The sequence below is a fragment of the Lonchura striata genome, chromosome 6, assembly GCF_046129695.1.
Source record: "Lonchura striata isolate bLonStr1 chromosome 6, bLonStr1.mat, whole genome shotgun sequence".
Classification (NCBI taxonomy): Eukaryota; Metazoa; Chordata; class Aves; order Passeriformes; family Estrildidae; genus Lonchura; species Lonchura striata.
In genome coordinates this window covers 44843921-44859446 of record NC_134608.1, presented here as the reverse complement: position 1 = coordinate 44859446, position 15526 = coordinate 44843921, and the positions used below count along the sequence as shown (strand labels likewise).

Below are 15526 nucleotides of genomic sequence, written 5' to 3'. Positions count from 1 at the left end.
GCATTTAAAGCAAAGTTGGAAGCAGATACTGTTTGAGAGGTGCTTTCGTTCCGTGTATAACATTGTTCTAGAAAAAGTAAAATCACTATGGGGTTGGGGGGATATTCCTGTCTTTGACAAAATCTGTCACTAAGTTAGAAGCCCACAGCAGGAACAATGACGTGGGATTACAAAAGAGGGTGGAGGAGAATAGGGGAATAGCTATGTTTATGAGAGATAGTGGGAAATTTACTGCCAAATGCTTTTAAAGAAAAATTTCTAGTTGTCTTCAGAAAGCATGTAGTGGAAAAACCTTAGTCAGACCAGCTCAAGATAGCCATTTCTTTAAAAAAATAATTTAAAAACATCCCACAATCTCACACATTCTAATATTCAGCTATTACTCCAAATCAGCAACTTCCCAAATCAGTAAGTCACTAGAATCAGTTAAGCATCTCTCAGAACCACGTCAGAACTGAGAGCAAGTTTTTTCAATTCGACATTTGCAAAGACCTCGAGTGATCCAAACTGAAGCATTAATTAATTAAACACCCCCAGCTCTTGAAAGCCAATCAATAAATTTTCCTTCCTCTGTCACAGGACTAACAACTGGTTTTTGCAGTGATATACAATGCCACTGCACTCACTGAGCTCCACTCTGCTGCTTTAAAGCAAAAGCAGGAAGTCGGAACAGAAAATTCCTAGGGAGAAACTGCTGAGACAGAGCAACTCACAAACTCGTCCAGACTTCCTGCTAAAACAATTCTTTGCCCAAATGAGAGACGTTCTTCCCTCCCCTCCACCCCAGTTTGTCTTTCTGCAGGTGTCCCCAGATACCTGGAGCAGCAGGACAGTGTTGCTCCCCTTCCCTGGAAGCAGCAGTGTGTTCCACAGCAAAAGCTAGCGGGGAAGGAACACCGCCACTGTAAATAGAGGATCAGAGCCGGTCCAAGCCAGGAGGTGTGGTCTGCACCGCTCCCTCCGCATCTCAGCCCCTTTCCAACACAGCCTCGCAGTCCTCGGTTCAGAGGGCAGCACAAGAAAACCTGCCCCGGAGCTTCCAAGGTAAATTCCTTGTAATCCCACCTTATGCACAGCTGCAAGGGAGAAGGGCTTTCTGGGCTGCCTTAAGCAAGAGGGGAAGAAGGGGTAAGAAAGCAGATGATCCCTCATCTGAACTTACCTTCCCTGAGAAACTCTAGCTGTGCTTCTACTTAGCTTGCTGCCTTGCCCCCAACCAATTTTCACCAGGCAAGGGCTGGAAACTACCCCTGTGAATCCTGCCTCAAGTTTAACTCCAGTTTTACAAGGCTAGCAACCTGTTTCACAAAGAGAAGCACAGAGAACTCGGGAAAAGAGACGCAAAGCATAAAATGACAGGACAAGCAGCATGTTTCCAAAGCATCATAAAACACACACCAGGGGTGGGGTGCACATCCCAGGACTGTCTCACTGCAGCAACCAGAAATGCCACCCTCTGTCCTGCCACTGGCAGAGCATCACTCTATCCCACAGCATCCCCAAAAGGAAGCAAAGCCATCCCTGCCTGATGACAGCTGGATATGCAGATGGGGATTTGTCGCTCAGTGGCAGCTCCAGGGTCTTCAGGCAGCACAAAGATGCTCTCAGCTGTGTCAGGTCCTACTGGTTAAGCCTGAGGTCTTTTCAGGACAGGTGACAAAGGAAAGACAAAAAGGAAAGTGTTAAGACCAGGCAGGCTGGCTCTTCATCACCTGGTAAGGTTTTGTGCCCTTTTCTCACCCCTGCCTCAAATGCCTCTTTTGCCCAGGAAACAAGTTTCACCATACAAATCATGAGCAGGCAAGCCTACCCTCTACAGAGAGGAAAATCCCCTCTTCCACCAAATTTCCCCTGAGAAGCCTCCAGCTGGTGTCTGAACAGCAGAGACCCCATCAGTCTGGAAAGAGAGGAGCTTCAAACAGCCCCATTCTCTCAGCAGCAAGTAAATGGGACCTGTAGAAGGCAAAGACAGATCCTTCCTTATTATTTTAAGATGCTTATTTCAAAATCCAGACTAAAAAATGGACATGAAGCCTACTACAAACAATCACAATTGTCTTTAGTAGAGATTTAACAGGGTCAGAGAGTTCCCCTGAGCCATCTGGGAGGAATCTGTTCTAGCAGAGGGCATGATCACTTTTCCATTCCTCGAAGGCTCAGCTTTGCCTAAGCTGCAGGACCCCAAATCCCCTGGGGCAAGCTCTAACAGAGCAGCTGTGGCAAAAAACCCAATAAAACCAAACAAACCCATACCAAATGAGGTATCTGCCTCCAAGCAGCAGTTTACTCACCATTTTGTTCACCATTGCTGCAGAAGTCCTGCTTGACACTGCCCCATGGTTTTGGCTGGGATGCTGCTAGAACAGCACAAAAAAGGGAGCAAACTGCTTTCCTGCACCTTGCACCCTGTCCTATCTCTAATCTCCTCCTGGGGTTCTTTATAAACATTCTCTAAGTACTGACCACAACAAAAAAAGCTTACAAAACACACAAAAAAACCACCCCCAAAACCCCACATTTTGGAGGCACATTAATGAATCCTTAGTGTTACACGGATAAAGGCCAGGAAATACAAAAAGTTATTGTTCCCATAGTAATGCTAATTCAACCATACTGCATATCCTGTGTATTTCGTGGTACACATTGAAAAGAAAAAGGTTTCATCTACCAATGCTTAAAAGGTTTTTGATTTAGTAAAAACACTTGAATACCACCCCCCACACGCAACATTTATTGTTCAGAGCAGTGGATTTTCAGATCGAATTGGATTAAGCCAATCTAAGCATCACTCCAGCTCCCCATATCTAGGGCAATAGCAAGAGCTCTCAAACATGATTACAGACTGAGCATTATTTACCCAACCTGAATACAGGAAAGCGATCCAGGTGTCAGAGTGGCTTGAGTCACCAAATCACAGTCGCACAGATTCTGCCCTGGGATGCAGCAGGGACTTGGTAAGGAGAGAGGGGAGACAATAGCCAACCAAGCCCCCCACACCCATAACTGGCAGGTGTTAATCCATTCCTACAAACACTTATTTATTTGATGCTGACAGCATGAAATATCCTGCCTGGTATCCCACCTCACATGTCCAGGAACAGGTGAACTACAGCCATGCTGACCTTTCTTCAGCATAAATCCCTGTATTTCTCTGCTCTCCCAGCTCCTGAGGGCTCATCTCCATGGGCATAAAGCCCACACCACTCTTCAAGAGGGAACAGCTACAAGTGGTCCATTTGCATCTAGCGCCTTTGACTGAGCAACCCGATTTGCATAGGAAGCGAAAGAGACTTTGTGCCATAGGAAATCCATTAAATCAAAGGGGTTTGAGCACCTCTACCAAGCAGATGATTACCCCTCTGGCTACATGGCTGGGAGAAAGCAAAGGTAGATCAGGCATCTTGCAAACTCCTTAAAGAGGAAAAGAGAATAAGGAAGAAGGAAGGCAGCTCTCAAGCACAGGAACAAAGTGTGCAACAGAAGAAACATGGACATTTGTAAGAGCGCCCACATATCCTTTCTCCCTCCAATAAATCTGAACTTTTTTCTGAGTTTCCATGATCTCAGACAGAAGGAAAGTTCAGGACAACAGATATCTCAGAACTTCAAAAGCCAAAGGAGAAGAGAGAGAGACACTGCTGCTGAAGAGGTTCTCAGCCCTGCTAGACACCAGGTCACCCACACAGCCCTGCTCAACAGGCACCAAGCTGATGGAGCTGCCATGAAGCAACATCCAACCAGAGTCTGCACAGGGGCACACAGATGTCCTTCTGCCCACAGGGCTACTGGTGGCTGTTCCTTCACTCACACCCTTACACTCACCTTCCCTGTTGGGCTCCAGCATCGAGTCTCCATATTTTAAAGAGGCTTTGCTACCCTCCCTGCAGCTGAAGAGCCTGGCTATTCCTCTGAGCTGCACAAATTCCAGTCAGCATCTAGCCACACCTGCCAAGGGTTTTGGTCATGCTTTATCTTATCTAAGCAATGATGACGCTTGTCTTTCTTCTTGGGCAACGCTCAGCACCTGCTGAGGAGGGGAGCTGGGCAGGAGCCAGGAGCTTCAGCCTGCAGCAATTCACCCCAGAGCAGATGGCTCTGCTGGCCTGCCTGTCCCACAAAAAATGGGCATTCAGTCCACAAGGGAGGGCTGGGGGGAAAATAAGGCTCAGCAATGCATACACTTCTTGCCCCACCTTCAGCTCAGGTGCTAGCACAGGCACACAGCTCACCCTCCCTAGACACAATACAGCCCCACTATTCCTTGCCAAGAAACAAAGCAGTGCTTACAGGGAGGCAGAAGTCTTGTCTGGAGATAAGACTGCAACATCTTGTCATGCTTCAACCTATAGGTCACCTACCACTTCAATTCCCAGCTGGAGATGAACTTGGTTTTCTGCTCTTCATTTTCCAGAGGGAAGAAGAGGGAGAAATGAGGCAGATAAAAGCATTACTCTTAGACATAGATGTTATGCTGAACAAATTGGAGAGAAATTCAGCTACTGTAACAGTGAGGGCCACCAAGTTCCTGTAGGATGTGTTACATCTGCCTCCCTGCAGTTGAACCTCTGCCTCCCTGCAGTTGAACCTCTGCCCAGCTCCCACCATGCTCAGCCAAGGGTTTACAGCTAGCCTGCAAGTTTGCTGTCTCCTTTTCCAGAGGCTTGACTCACCTAGCTATATCCAAACATAGCTGAAGTTTTCCCACAAGATTTGCTTTCCATAGCCTAAATGACATATTTAGACATTCCGCAATTTTATTTTTAACACCACACAGCTACTCCTCCAAAGGTCTGCAGATATCCTGCCTGCTATTCACTGGGAGAGCTTGAAGTAGAATGCAATAAACAAGTAGATCTGTTACCTTTATTCCACAGTTACAAAAATTAGGCTTTTTAAAGTCTTTACTGCACTACTTCACTTTCATTCAGCACATGTGCTAAAGGTTAATTCTTTCAAAAAGCTGTAGACAGGTCTTCAGAGCTTTCCCCTTGTTCACAGTTTCATCTCTCCAGAAACACAGCTGCCTCAGCCCAGGATACCTCACCTGCTGTGAGCAGGGACACCTTTACACCTGCCAGGATCTTACCAACAACACAAGCTCAAGCCACCCCAAGCCCACACACTGCTGGAGCTCCACAGCAAATCTCAGGAGGCTCACGGCTCCCAGGCACATTTTCAGAGCTCTCCTGCCATTCCCAGAACAACACAAGCCTTTCTTGCATGGTTTTCAATCCTCAGACAATCCTTCTGAACCTGGCAGTCCCTTCCACACAGATGGGGCAGGAACTGGTGCAGAACAATGATACAAAGTCTTGTAACAGCAGAGACTGAAGGTACAGAAACAGAGGCAAGAGCTCCTCCTTCAGATGACATGTCTGCTAAATTAACTGCAATCACACACTTCACTGGATAGAAAGCAGGGATGTTACAAGCCTCCTTGCTCTCACTCTTTTTACTTGACAGATTTTCCCCTAGTTATGCCAAGCAGATAAGAACGCTGTAATCTTCCAAAGCGTTGCACCAAATCTCATTTCCTCCAAAACAAACCTATGATTAGATTGAAGCCACAGTCTCTGAGAGCACAAGACAGTGTTTGTTGCTGCTTTAGTGCTCTGTCACACAAACATTTGGTTAAAAAGTCCACAGGGCTTCCCAGCCATGTTACTCCAACCTGAACTAAGCACGGGAAAGCCCAGCATGGCTCCAGCCTGCATTTGAAAGTACACAGTGCCACAGCCCACCTTTACTTTGGGTGCTGTCTTCTCCCAAAGCTCACAGTTTTTGTTATTCCGCTTAAGGCACCTAGGTCCTGCAGTCAGGTGAAGCACAGAGATTCAAGAATTCCTGGCAGCTTATACAGACACCCAGAAATCTTTAAGAAATAAGCAGGAAAAAGCAAATTAATAATGGGATTTAAAAGGGGAAAAAAATATGTGATGTTATGGTTTGGTTTTTTTAATGTGTGGCTGGTGGTATATAAAAGCTTAGGGTTGGCAAACCTTTTGATCATGTGGCCAGAGGGGAGCACCTGGTATTCCTTAACACAGCAGAAGCCTATGGGAATACTTAGTAGATCCACCCCAGTGCTCATTGCACAGCTACAGAGGTCAGGTTTGGTTAGCAAAATGTGCATTAGGGACGTGCAGAGGGAAATTCTTCTCAGCATCAGCCAAGAAATTAAAGGCTAGGGGTGCAGGATGAGGAAAAGAGAACATTGCTAGGAAAACACTAGGAGGGTCAATCAGGACATCCACAGCACCTCCCTTTCAAGCTGCTGGGCTAGGGGGGGTACCTCCAAGGATACACAGTGACAAAGGACAGAAGCTCTTGCTAATTGTTGCAATTCTGCTGTTCTGGTAGGACAACAAACGAATAATGAGAGATTCAGACATACAGAGTAAACCAAGTATTTCCACCCCAGACTTTACAAGGATAACAAGCCAAGGCATCTGGCAGGAAGGAGGGAGACGCTGCTCCACTCAGTGGAAGATGGCACATTTGCTACAGCTGAAGTTTCTCGTTACTGTCCTTACATCCAAGACAAGCTCCTGCAAGTAGGGGAGGAGAGGAAGGAGGATTCAGTCCCCTGAGCAGCCTTATGAAATCAAAAATATTTAGACAGCAAGTAGCTGCATTATGGAAATCAAACTTAGTTTGCCAAACATAGGGATCGATCTCCTTAAAGCTCTCTGACCATGAAGAGCATTGTGCAGAGCTGAGCCCATGTGATATCTGTTGCTGTCAATTGTCCTCATCCCATTAGTTAATTTTCTGAGGCAAAGTCATCAGGAACAGCAGTTCCCCAGTACTGTCTGTGTGCTGCTAAAGACAGCCCCACTTGAAGCCCTCCTTTGCAGCACCATCTTCAGGTCAGTAGACAGGAGGCTCTCGATTCATCAGATGCATCAAATTGGGGTGTGGGGGAGAAATTTTCCTATCTATCCTATATATGCAGAATATAGTTGACACTCCCACTGTAGCTTGCCACAAGAGGCCAAGAGAAGAGTGATGCTCCAAGGAATGAGAATATTTTTTGCCCAGCAAGGTAGCTTCAGAGACATTTTATGCCATCTTATAAAGGATTCTAAAATTTTATATCTCAGGCCTCACATCACTTTCTGTGGAGCAGGGTGTCCTGGCAAAGAGACATCCCAGCTCACTGCAGCTTTTCAGAACTTCCTCTGGACCACCTGAACTGGACAGTGAAAGGACAGACCAAACTGATTATCTGTTTGGTCAAGAAAAGCAATTTCCATAGCCCTCAGCAAATATACATGTATATATATATTAATCTACATATAACTGGTTAGAGGATCCTCAGAAATAAATGTAGCTCTAGAACATGAAAAATAAGATACAACTGCTCCTGAGCCTGCAGAAGGCAAATGAGAAATTAAGGTATTTTGAGTCCCCTCTGATGCAGAACAACCATCAGAAAAAGCAAGAACTCAGCAGGTCACAACTAAACAAGTAAGTTGTGTTTGGATTATCCTGCCTCCTCAGGATATTCCTGAGCACAGCTATCTCCCTGTGTCTGAGGCTCTTTTCCCCTCAGCTGACCTCTTTTCCCCTCAGCTATTTTCAGGAAGTCCTACAGGAAGGACTTAGGTTCAACACACAAATTCACCGAAGTGCATCCCACGAGTGCAAGCAATTAAAGAGAAAGACGCCGCAGTCTTAGGAGAGAGAAAGCTCTGGTTCTTTTTTCCTTCCAGAGAAGGAGAAGCAGCACCAACACAGCCACTGTAGGAACCCGCAGCATCTTTATAAGGTGCAGTGCCTGGACTATGGCAAGAAAGAATGTTCCATGAACAAAGGATGTTGGAAAAAGGAAAAGAGAAAATAACAAGGTCTCCACTCAGGTTCAACAAGAAAGACCAAAGTTCCGCGACCACTTATCAAAGGAGCCTGCAGGCTTCACAGCGACAGAAGAGGAGAGGGCAAAAGAGGCATCCCCCATGCCGGACCCCACCAGGGCAGCGCTCCCCGCGCCGCGGCACGGCCGCAGCCCCGCCTCAGGAGCGCTGTGTGCGGGAGGATGCAGCGGCGCACAGGAACGCTGTGGATGCTCCGCACCGCCCGCCACCGGCGAGGGACCTCCGGCAGCTGGGGACGGGGCCGGCGTGTGGCTGCGGCCAGGCGAGGACCCGCAGGGCCCCCGGCCCTCCGCCGGGCTCTCCCCACAGCCGCAGCGGGGGTGGCAAGGCGAGGGTGAAGGCGCTGGCGGGGCCCTTCGCCGTGGCAGCCTCTCCCCAGCAGCCGGGCTGCGGTCCCGGCCGGGCAGAGCCGGCAGCGACCCCGGGGAGAGGACCGGCCCGGCCCGGAGCACCGCACCGCCGCCCGCACTGCCCGCACGGCGCTTACCTGGCCCGGCCCGGCGGGAGCGAGCGGCACCTGCGGCCGCCCTGGCGGGAGCGGAGCCGCCGCTGGCGCCGGGGCGGCCCCGGCCGGAAATGAGCGGGGCCGCGGGCGGGCGGCCGGGCCGGGCCCCTCGGGATCGGCGGCACAGCCCCCGCCCCGAGGGAGAGCCAGCACCCCCAGCACCCCCGGGATCGGCGGCACAGCCCCGCCCCGAGGGAGAGCCAGCACCCCCAGCACCCCCGGGGCCGGGCCCCTCGGGATCGGCGGCACAGCCCCGTCCTGAGGGAGAGCCAGCACCCCCGGGCCGGGCCCCTCGGGATCGGCGGCACAGCCCCGTCCTGAGGGAGAGCCAGCACCCCCGGCACCGCCGGGGCCGGGACCGCCGCGCAGCCAGCCCCGCTCGCCGCCGCTCCCCCGGCGGAGCCGCAGGCAGCGCCCGGGCGGCTTTATGGCTTTTTCCGTTTCACGGATTAACAGCACCGGGCTGGGGTTTGTTATCGTGCAGTACTGGAGGTTCGGAAAGCTGTTTGCTTTACCAGGTGCACCCCACAGTGCCAATTGCAGCACTTGTTCCCGCCACGGGACAGCACACAACAAAGTCTCTTCCTAAAGTTTGCGGCTGGCAAAAGCCTGGACAAAGGAGCCCGAGCCCTGCCGATCCAGCAGAGCCCCGCAGCGCCAAGCCCCCGCCTGTGGGAGCCTCTTGTCCCTGCTGCGCAGCCCCGCCGTGCCCAGAGCCCTGGGCTGGCAGCAAGGAAAGCCCCGGCCTTCCCACGTTTCCAAGCGTTCCAGCTGCAGAGTAACCGGGGCAGACCTCGGTAGCTGTCATAACAGACAGAAACACAACAGAACCATCTATTTCACCAGCGAGGAAACAGACTCCCTAGAATGCGGGTCAGTTTCCTCAAGGGGTGGTCCCGTAATGGAGAAGTTTCAGATTTGTGGATAACGTTTTACTAACCCTTTCACAGGTGCCAAACACCTGCTATTCCCACAAGAGAGTGCTTAATTCCTCCTGGAAACCCGGGTCTGCCACAGAGCTCAAACAAACAGGCTAACAGCACTTGGGGCATTTAGGCTTGAGTAAATCAGAACTGGACCAAAATGCCCTCTTTATTGTGTACTGATAAATACTGACCCCAAGAGGAACTTGAATGGGCTTGGGCCTAGCAAAACAAACCCACATCATACACTACATGCGAAAAATATTGAATAAACTTTTAAACAGCAAGAGAAGCAGCCTACCAGAGCCAGGTAAATATATTGAGAAAGTTTTTATTGGAAGATATATTTCTGCCAAAATAAATAGTTACATTTTCTTCAGCAAAACATTAGAAAATAGAAACAGGAAGAAAAAAAAAGCATCAACAATTTAATACTGAACTTTTAAAGTGACTGTGAACACTACTTAGTGACATTGCCACGTAAATATATAACTTGTTATGCTATTGCTGGTCTAGTTGCTGCTCTGACACCAGTAATTTCCACAGGACCTCCACGTGTTGTGTGCTTAAGGGTCTTCTCAAACTTAGTGGCAGCAGTGGAGTCCCAGGACACACAAAGCTCAAAGTGCTGCTTTAGATGCTGTTTTCAAGAACAAGAGAAAACCCCAGAATGAGAGGTATTTATTTCAAAGTTACATTTCCAAGTCCCCTGTTTGGAACTAGAGTTTCATCCTCCTTGTGCAGGAGGGCTGATGTGGATCCAAAAAGTGAGGTGGATGCAGTTAGGGGCTGTCCTGGTGGAGGTGCCTGCAGGTTGGAAAAGGAGCAATGTCCCACCAGAAGGCAAGGGGAAGGAGGGAGAGGAGAGGGGAGCGAGTCCTGCTGCACTCAGAAAGGCAGACACCAGAGGGACAGGAGGCCAGAGCCCACTGTAAAGGCACAGCGTGTTTGGCACAAACAAGCTGGCTGACATGGCAGCCAGGTGAGGTGGGCCATTCTCTCACTGATTTAAGAAGAGCTTGAGAAAACTGTTGGCAAGGCCCTCTGACTTTGGCAGCCCTGCCACCCACAACATCTAGCATATATTTAGTAGAAATTTACTGTTGTTTTATTCCCATAAAGAATAAACACACACAGAGTTTCAGGTATTTCCCCCACAACTGCTTTGGCAAAAATGAGAGCTCTTTCCTCCAAGGAAGTAGTGAATTACTAGATAATTTTTATAAATTAATAAAACCACTGAGGAATATAAAAGTACTAGGGACGCCCCAGTGCTGGCAGACAGCAGATTCTCTTTTATTCTCTGAGTGTTGCAGGTACACAGCCTTCCAAGAAGCCATGAGAGAACAATTCCTAGGTCCTAAACATAGTGGTCAGTATTTTCTCCTATCCCTTGAAAATCAGCTTGCAACAGAATTAGCAGTAGGGCAGGCAGCAAACCAAACCAATTACACACTACTTGTCGGTTACAGAGCATGCCATAGGCATGGACTGTTGTACCCAAAACAACTCTATGGTGTTGTACAGGTTAGGGGCTGGTTAGATGCACAACAAGGTCACCATTACCCTTGTTAGAAGCAGCAATTAGTAACACAGGAAGGAGGAAAAAACAGTGGATTCCTGAATGCACAGACCCTTTATGTGAAACAGTGGAAAGAGCAAGGGTTGGGACTCCTGCAGGAATCCAGTGAATGCTATAAGGACCTATGGACATGGACTACAAGATGAATTTTTGTCCAGGAACCTGACCTCTCACTCTCCATACACTGGAGAGCCTTGCTGGGCTGCCCAGCTACACAATCTGGAGCAGAATGGACTGACTGCCACGGATGACCTTGCTCCTCCAGACTTGGCAAGTGAGAGTTAATCAGCAATGGCTGCCCAGAAGATAACTTTGCACACCATGAGGTACACACAGAACAAGGGGCTGAACAGTTCCAGTGAGCACTGTTGTAATAAACCTCTCCATATCCAATCCAGAGCCTATCACAAGGTTTCCAGAGATTTCAAAAAGAGTGGGGTCTCATCTAGACAAGGCAGCACTGCATAACAAAAAGCTATTCACAAGCTGACACAGCCCTTTTTCAGCAGTGGGAAAGGAGATCTTCCCCAGTTCCTTCATCCTTTGCAATGTGTAATGGACAAGCAGCAAGAATTTCAAGCAAATGGGTAAAACTTTTAAAAAGGAAAATGAGGTTAGTTTCAGGTATTTTTAACAGATCTGCAGTTCCCTTATCAGAGCTCAAATCTATAAAGCCTACAGTAGCCATTGTAACACTTGGGGAATAAAAACAGACAAAGAAAGGGTTAATGCAGAGTGGTACTTTCCTAGTATCCTTCACACCCTGCAAATTAGCATAGGGAGAACAGGAATTTCCTTGTGAAAATTTAGACCTTTATTTTTAAAGCCAAGCTTTGATTTGTGGTTATAGTTTGAAGTGTACAAAAGTTTCTCGTGGAGAAGCTAATATAATAAATTAAACTACAGATGAGGTGAAACACAGAACAAAACTCAGGCCTTTTACCAGGCACAGCTGTTAGTCTCTTGAAATGCATGAACCAAAATCCCCAAGCCTTCTGGATCAGAGCACTGGAAGACAGTGGCATCAGCCCAGTCAGCACCAGCCCAGTCAATTCTGATGCAAAAGGCAAGGGGTAAAGGGTGCCAAGCTGCAACTTCTTAGCACACTCTGTTGCCAAGAGTATTTTATTTCATAGTTTAGTGGTTTACATAATCACTCAGTGGTTTTACCAGTCCAGGAAGAAGGGATAAAAAAATACTTGCATCATTTTCTCCACCCATAAATTAACTCAAAAAAAAAAAAAAAAAAAAAAAAAAAAAGAGTCAAAAGGGCAGCAGCTCCTAAACAGAAGATTTTTCTTATGCAGTTTTGCCCCTCTCACATGTTTTGTTTCTGGACAAAATGCCTTAATTTCTTGCCACTAAATATCTCTATGTTCTTGCCAATTGCTCTGTGTGCACTGGGGACAAGAGATATGCATTTAGCAATCTAAGTAGCTGTGCATGTGCCATTCCCCCCAAGAAGGTAGTCCAAAACAGTGAAAGAAAAGAAATCCCATACCAAACCACAAAATGACCGCCTTTTCTCAGTTCCAATTTTCATCAAATTCATCATGCTTCCACTAAGTGACAGGAGCTTGTTGCTGGTTCACTTTCACTAGCATCTACCATTTTATTCCTGTGGGCTTTAAACAATCACAAGATCAACTTGATTGGTAATTGAATATTCTGTCTTGATTTCAGAATCCTCCAATTTTTTCTCTTCCTGTAGTGACTTCCCTGTTCCCTAACTGACTTAATTATGCAAAGCTTAAGACTAAATCTGACTGCATAAATGCAGGCCTGCTTTGTAAACTACACAGGCCCTTGTTTCATCCAGCAAAGCAGTGGGGTGACAATCTAAGTCACAAGTTCATTCTTGCACTGCCTCCTGGGCAGAGGCCCACTCCATTGCCTCCCAGCTTGGCACAGCCACTGCAGGAAAATCCTGATGCTTATCCATCTCCACACAAACACCAAACTCATGCCCAGTGCACAACTGTGCTCATAGGAAACAGCACCCACCCTGTCACCCACACTGCTCATAAAGATGTACTACTTTCTCCAGTGATTAGCACAACTTCTGGGTTTATTTTCCCTCTCTAAATCTAAGGTGCACAAGAGAGTCTATTAAAAATTACTATTCCGTGTATAGGCTACATAATCAGCTTCCAATACCCTGTCCTGCTCCCCAGCATAGACAGCATATGTCTGCTTTGGCCATTGCACACTGTGCTAGGAGAGGTAGAAGACGCCTCATGTAGCAAGACAAGCAACAGAAAAAGATACCAGGAGCTGGGTTTGTCAGAGTGTGAAGACCTAAGCTGAAACCTATGCAAGTCCCACAGGAAGCCATGTCTCACCCTGTGAAGAGCAGGGAGTTCATACTTCTCACACAAACCACAACCAGACCACTGCAGAGAAGGCAGTGCCTCAAGAGTCCTGCTCTGCTACAGCTCCGGTCTTTTAAGGGGCAAGACAAAGAGGAGCTGTTGATGCAGTGGCTGCATCTGCATCAACAGTCTTCACTTCACATGGTCCTGCTATTGCTAGCTGCAGAGCAGGACCTCTGAGCTACAACACAAGACACACAAGCTGTGATGCTGGTGTAGCTACAAGCCTAAATCCTTCTTGCTCCAAAGCCTCAACAACCAAACTTTCTGAGCAAAAGAAAGATAAAAGCCTCAATTTGGCAGGAGACCCATTCTGTATCCCACTTGGAATTTGCCTCAGTTGTACAGCCCCTTAAGGAGCAAAGCCCAACTGACCCTGTCAGAGGCAGCCACTTCCCCAGCACTTGCTGTGACACTCCACCACAAGCCTCTCAAAAATAACATGCCCTGCACAATTCTCATCTTCCTACAATCACTTCATCTTGCTTCAGCTGCTAAGCTGATCCTGAGATAGCCAGGCTGAGCTTTTTCCAGGGCAACCCCACACCAATTCCATTCACAGAGTCAGGAATAGGGGCTCAAATTCAACATGTTTCCCTGGAAAAAAAAATCTGTCAAAATTACTTCTTAAAATAAGCTCAATCACTTAACACTCAGAGTTCAAGTCACAGTAGTTCCCTGAGGACCCCAACCAAAATGGGAGACATGAGGACAACATGAATCAGGGAAAATACATAACTTTTCTACACTTCTGCAGTTCCAGTGTAGTCTTCTGCAGGACCAGCTCTGGCTTCTGGTGAGGATGCAATTAAGGGAGAGAGGAAAGGACATGGTTTCAGCAAAGAGGAAGGTCTGGAGGAGATTTGAAAGCCATGAGAAAAATTGTTTTGGCAAGAGGCTACTTCATCTTTCAGTAGCACAAAGAACTAAGGGCTGTCAGATGATTTAAGGAGAGGAATCAAGACACATGCTCTGAAAAACCAAGGGAGGTCAAAGCTGTATGAACTTGAGAGCGTCATCTACATCCTGGTTATTTGGCGGTAAAAAGCCAGTGGCAATTCAAAGTGCACTATGTGGGAGAGCCCAGCTGGGTCAGCATCAGCCTGGCCACAGGCAATGGCCAGGCCTCACCACAAGTCTAGAGCAAGGAATCAGCCTGTGTGTGGCTCTGAACACAAGGTCCTTGCTTGGCCCAGTGGGCAACAAATGGCTACAGTCAATTCCACCAGTCTCCATGCAGGGGATATCCCCTTTGCAACATACTCAGGAGCAAGGGGCACAGCCTGCTGCTGGGGGATGAGACTGGTCCATCCCTATGTCCATTCTCCTTCCCACCCACTCTCATCCCCTCACAGCAGCAGGCTCAGAAGAGTGGCAGGCACTCTTTTGCACAGTCTAGAGGTGGAAGCTTTAACTGAAACCCTTCCCGAGGGAAGAGGGAGGCTTGCATGTCCACGTTGATGCAGAGCAAGCCCAGCATGAGCTGGCGCTGGTACTCCTCCCACTTCATCATGACATCAGAAACGGAGCGGTTGCTCCTCATCCACATGGGCAGTGCTTCACCACAGGGTGCCGCGGGAGAAATTGGCAGCTTCTGGGGCCCTCCCAGCTCGAGGTGGTAGTAAAGCCTGAAAGGCAAATACATGCAGAGACTCAGTACAATGGGAAGACTTGAGCAGGCCACCAGACTAGAGCGCCAGTACCACAGGCCTGTTTTGTACTAAACTGACTACATGATTTTAGTGAGAAGTCTCTGTGTGCCCATTTCCCCCCGTCACATCTCTCAGTTATTCAGACCATGAACTCTTTTGGGTAAGAATTATACCTTTGTACTAGGATCAAACCACAGCTGGGACCCCTTGAGTGCTACTGTGAGTTTTCTATCCTCATCCACAGAACAGTCTTGCCACAGCCTCAAGCCAGGAGCTATTGCAGGAGTTCAGTCCAGAAGCACAGGCACAGGCCCAAAGCACTCGGTCTCATTTGGAAACTCTTTTGTGTTCCCTGGCCACCATATTCCTTCCCCACAAAAACCAGGCTGAGATACTGAGGTAGAAGAAGTCATTTGAACACAAGTACTTCTCAGAAAGAACTTTCATGGGATCCTGGGCCAGCAAATGTCACAAAGACCTCTGTCTTGTAGAAGGAGCATGAAACAAGCTGGCATACTGTTTTAATCAGACTTACTTTAGACAATGTCCCCCATAATAGGGGACAGTTAGACTTTGTCTCCTACAATGGCACAACGGAAGGGGACCATGCGCTGA

The 15526-nt window shown here is 48.0% G+C and overlaps 2 protein-coding genes across 3 annotated transcripts in view; both read right to left on the bottom strand.

Annotated features, from left to right (window-relative positions):
* CRACR2B (calcium release activated channel regulator 2B) overlaps positions 1-8437 on the bottom strand; it is a 45933-nt gene extending 37496 nt beyond the window's left edge. The window contains exon 1 of one of the 2 annotated variants that reach the window (XM_077784242.1): positions 8365-8437. The gene's annotated coding sequence lies outside the window, so the exon portion shown is untranslated. Of the gene's footprint in view, positions 1-816; positions 875-8364 lie in introns of those variants that run through there. The other variant, XM_077784241.1, reaches the window with a different exon arrangement.
* Positions 8438-9620: 1183 nt separating this feature from the next.
* The window catches only part of PNPLA2 (patatin like domain 2, triacylglycerol lipase), a 29077-nt gene continuing 23171 nt past the window's right edge, over positions 9621-15526 (bottom strand). The window contains exon 9 of the mRNA XM_021555182.2: positions 9621-14887. Within this exon, the coding sequence (XP_021410857.1) occupies positions 14623-14887 (265 nt within the window). The 3' untranslated portion in view covers positions 9621-14622. The remainder of the gene's footprint in view (positions 14888-15526) is intronic.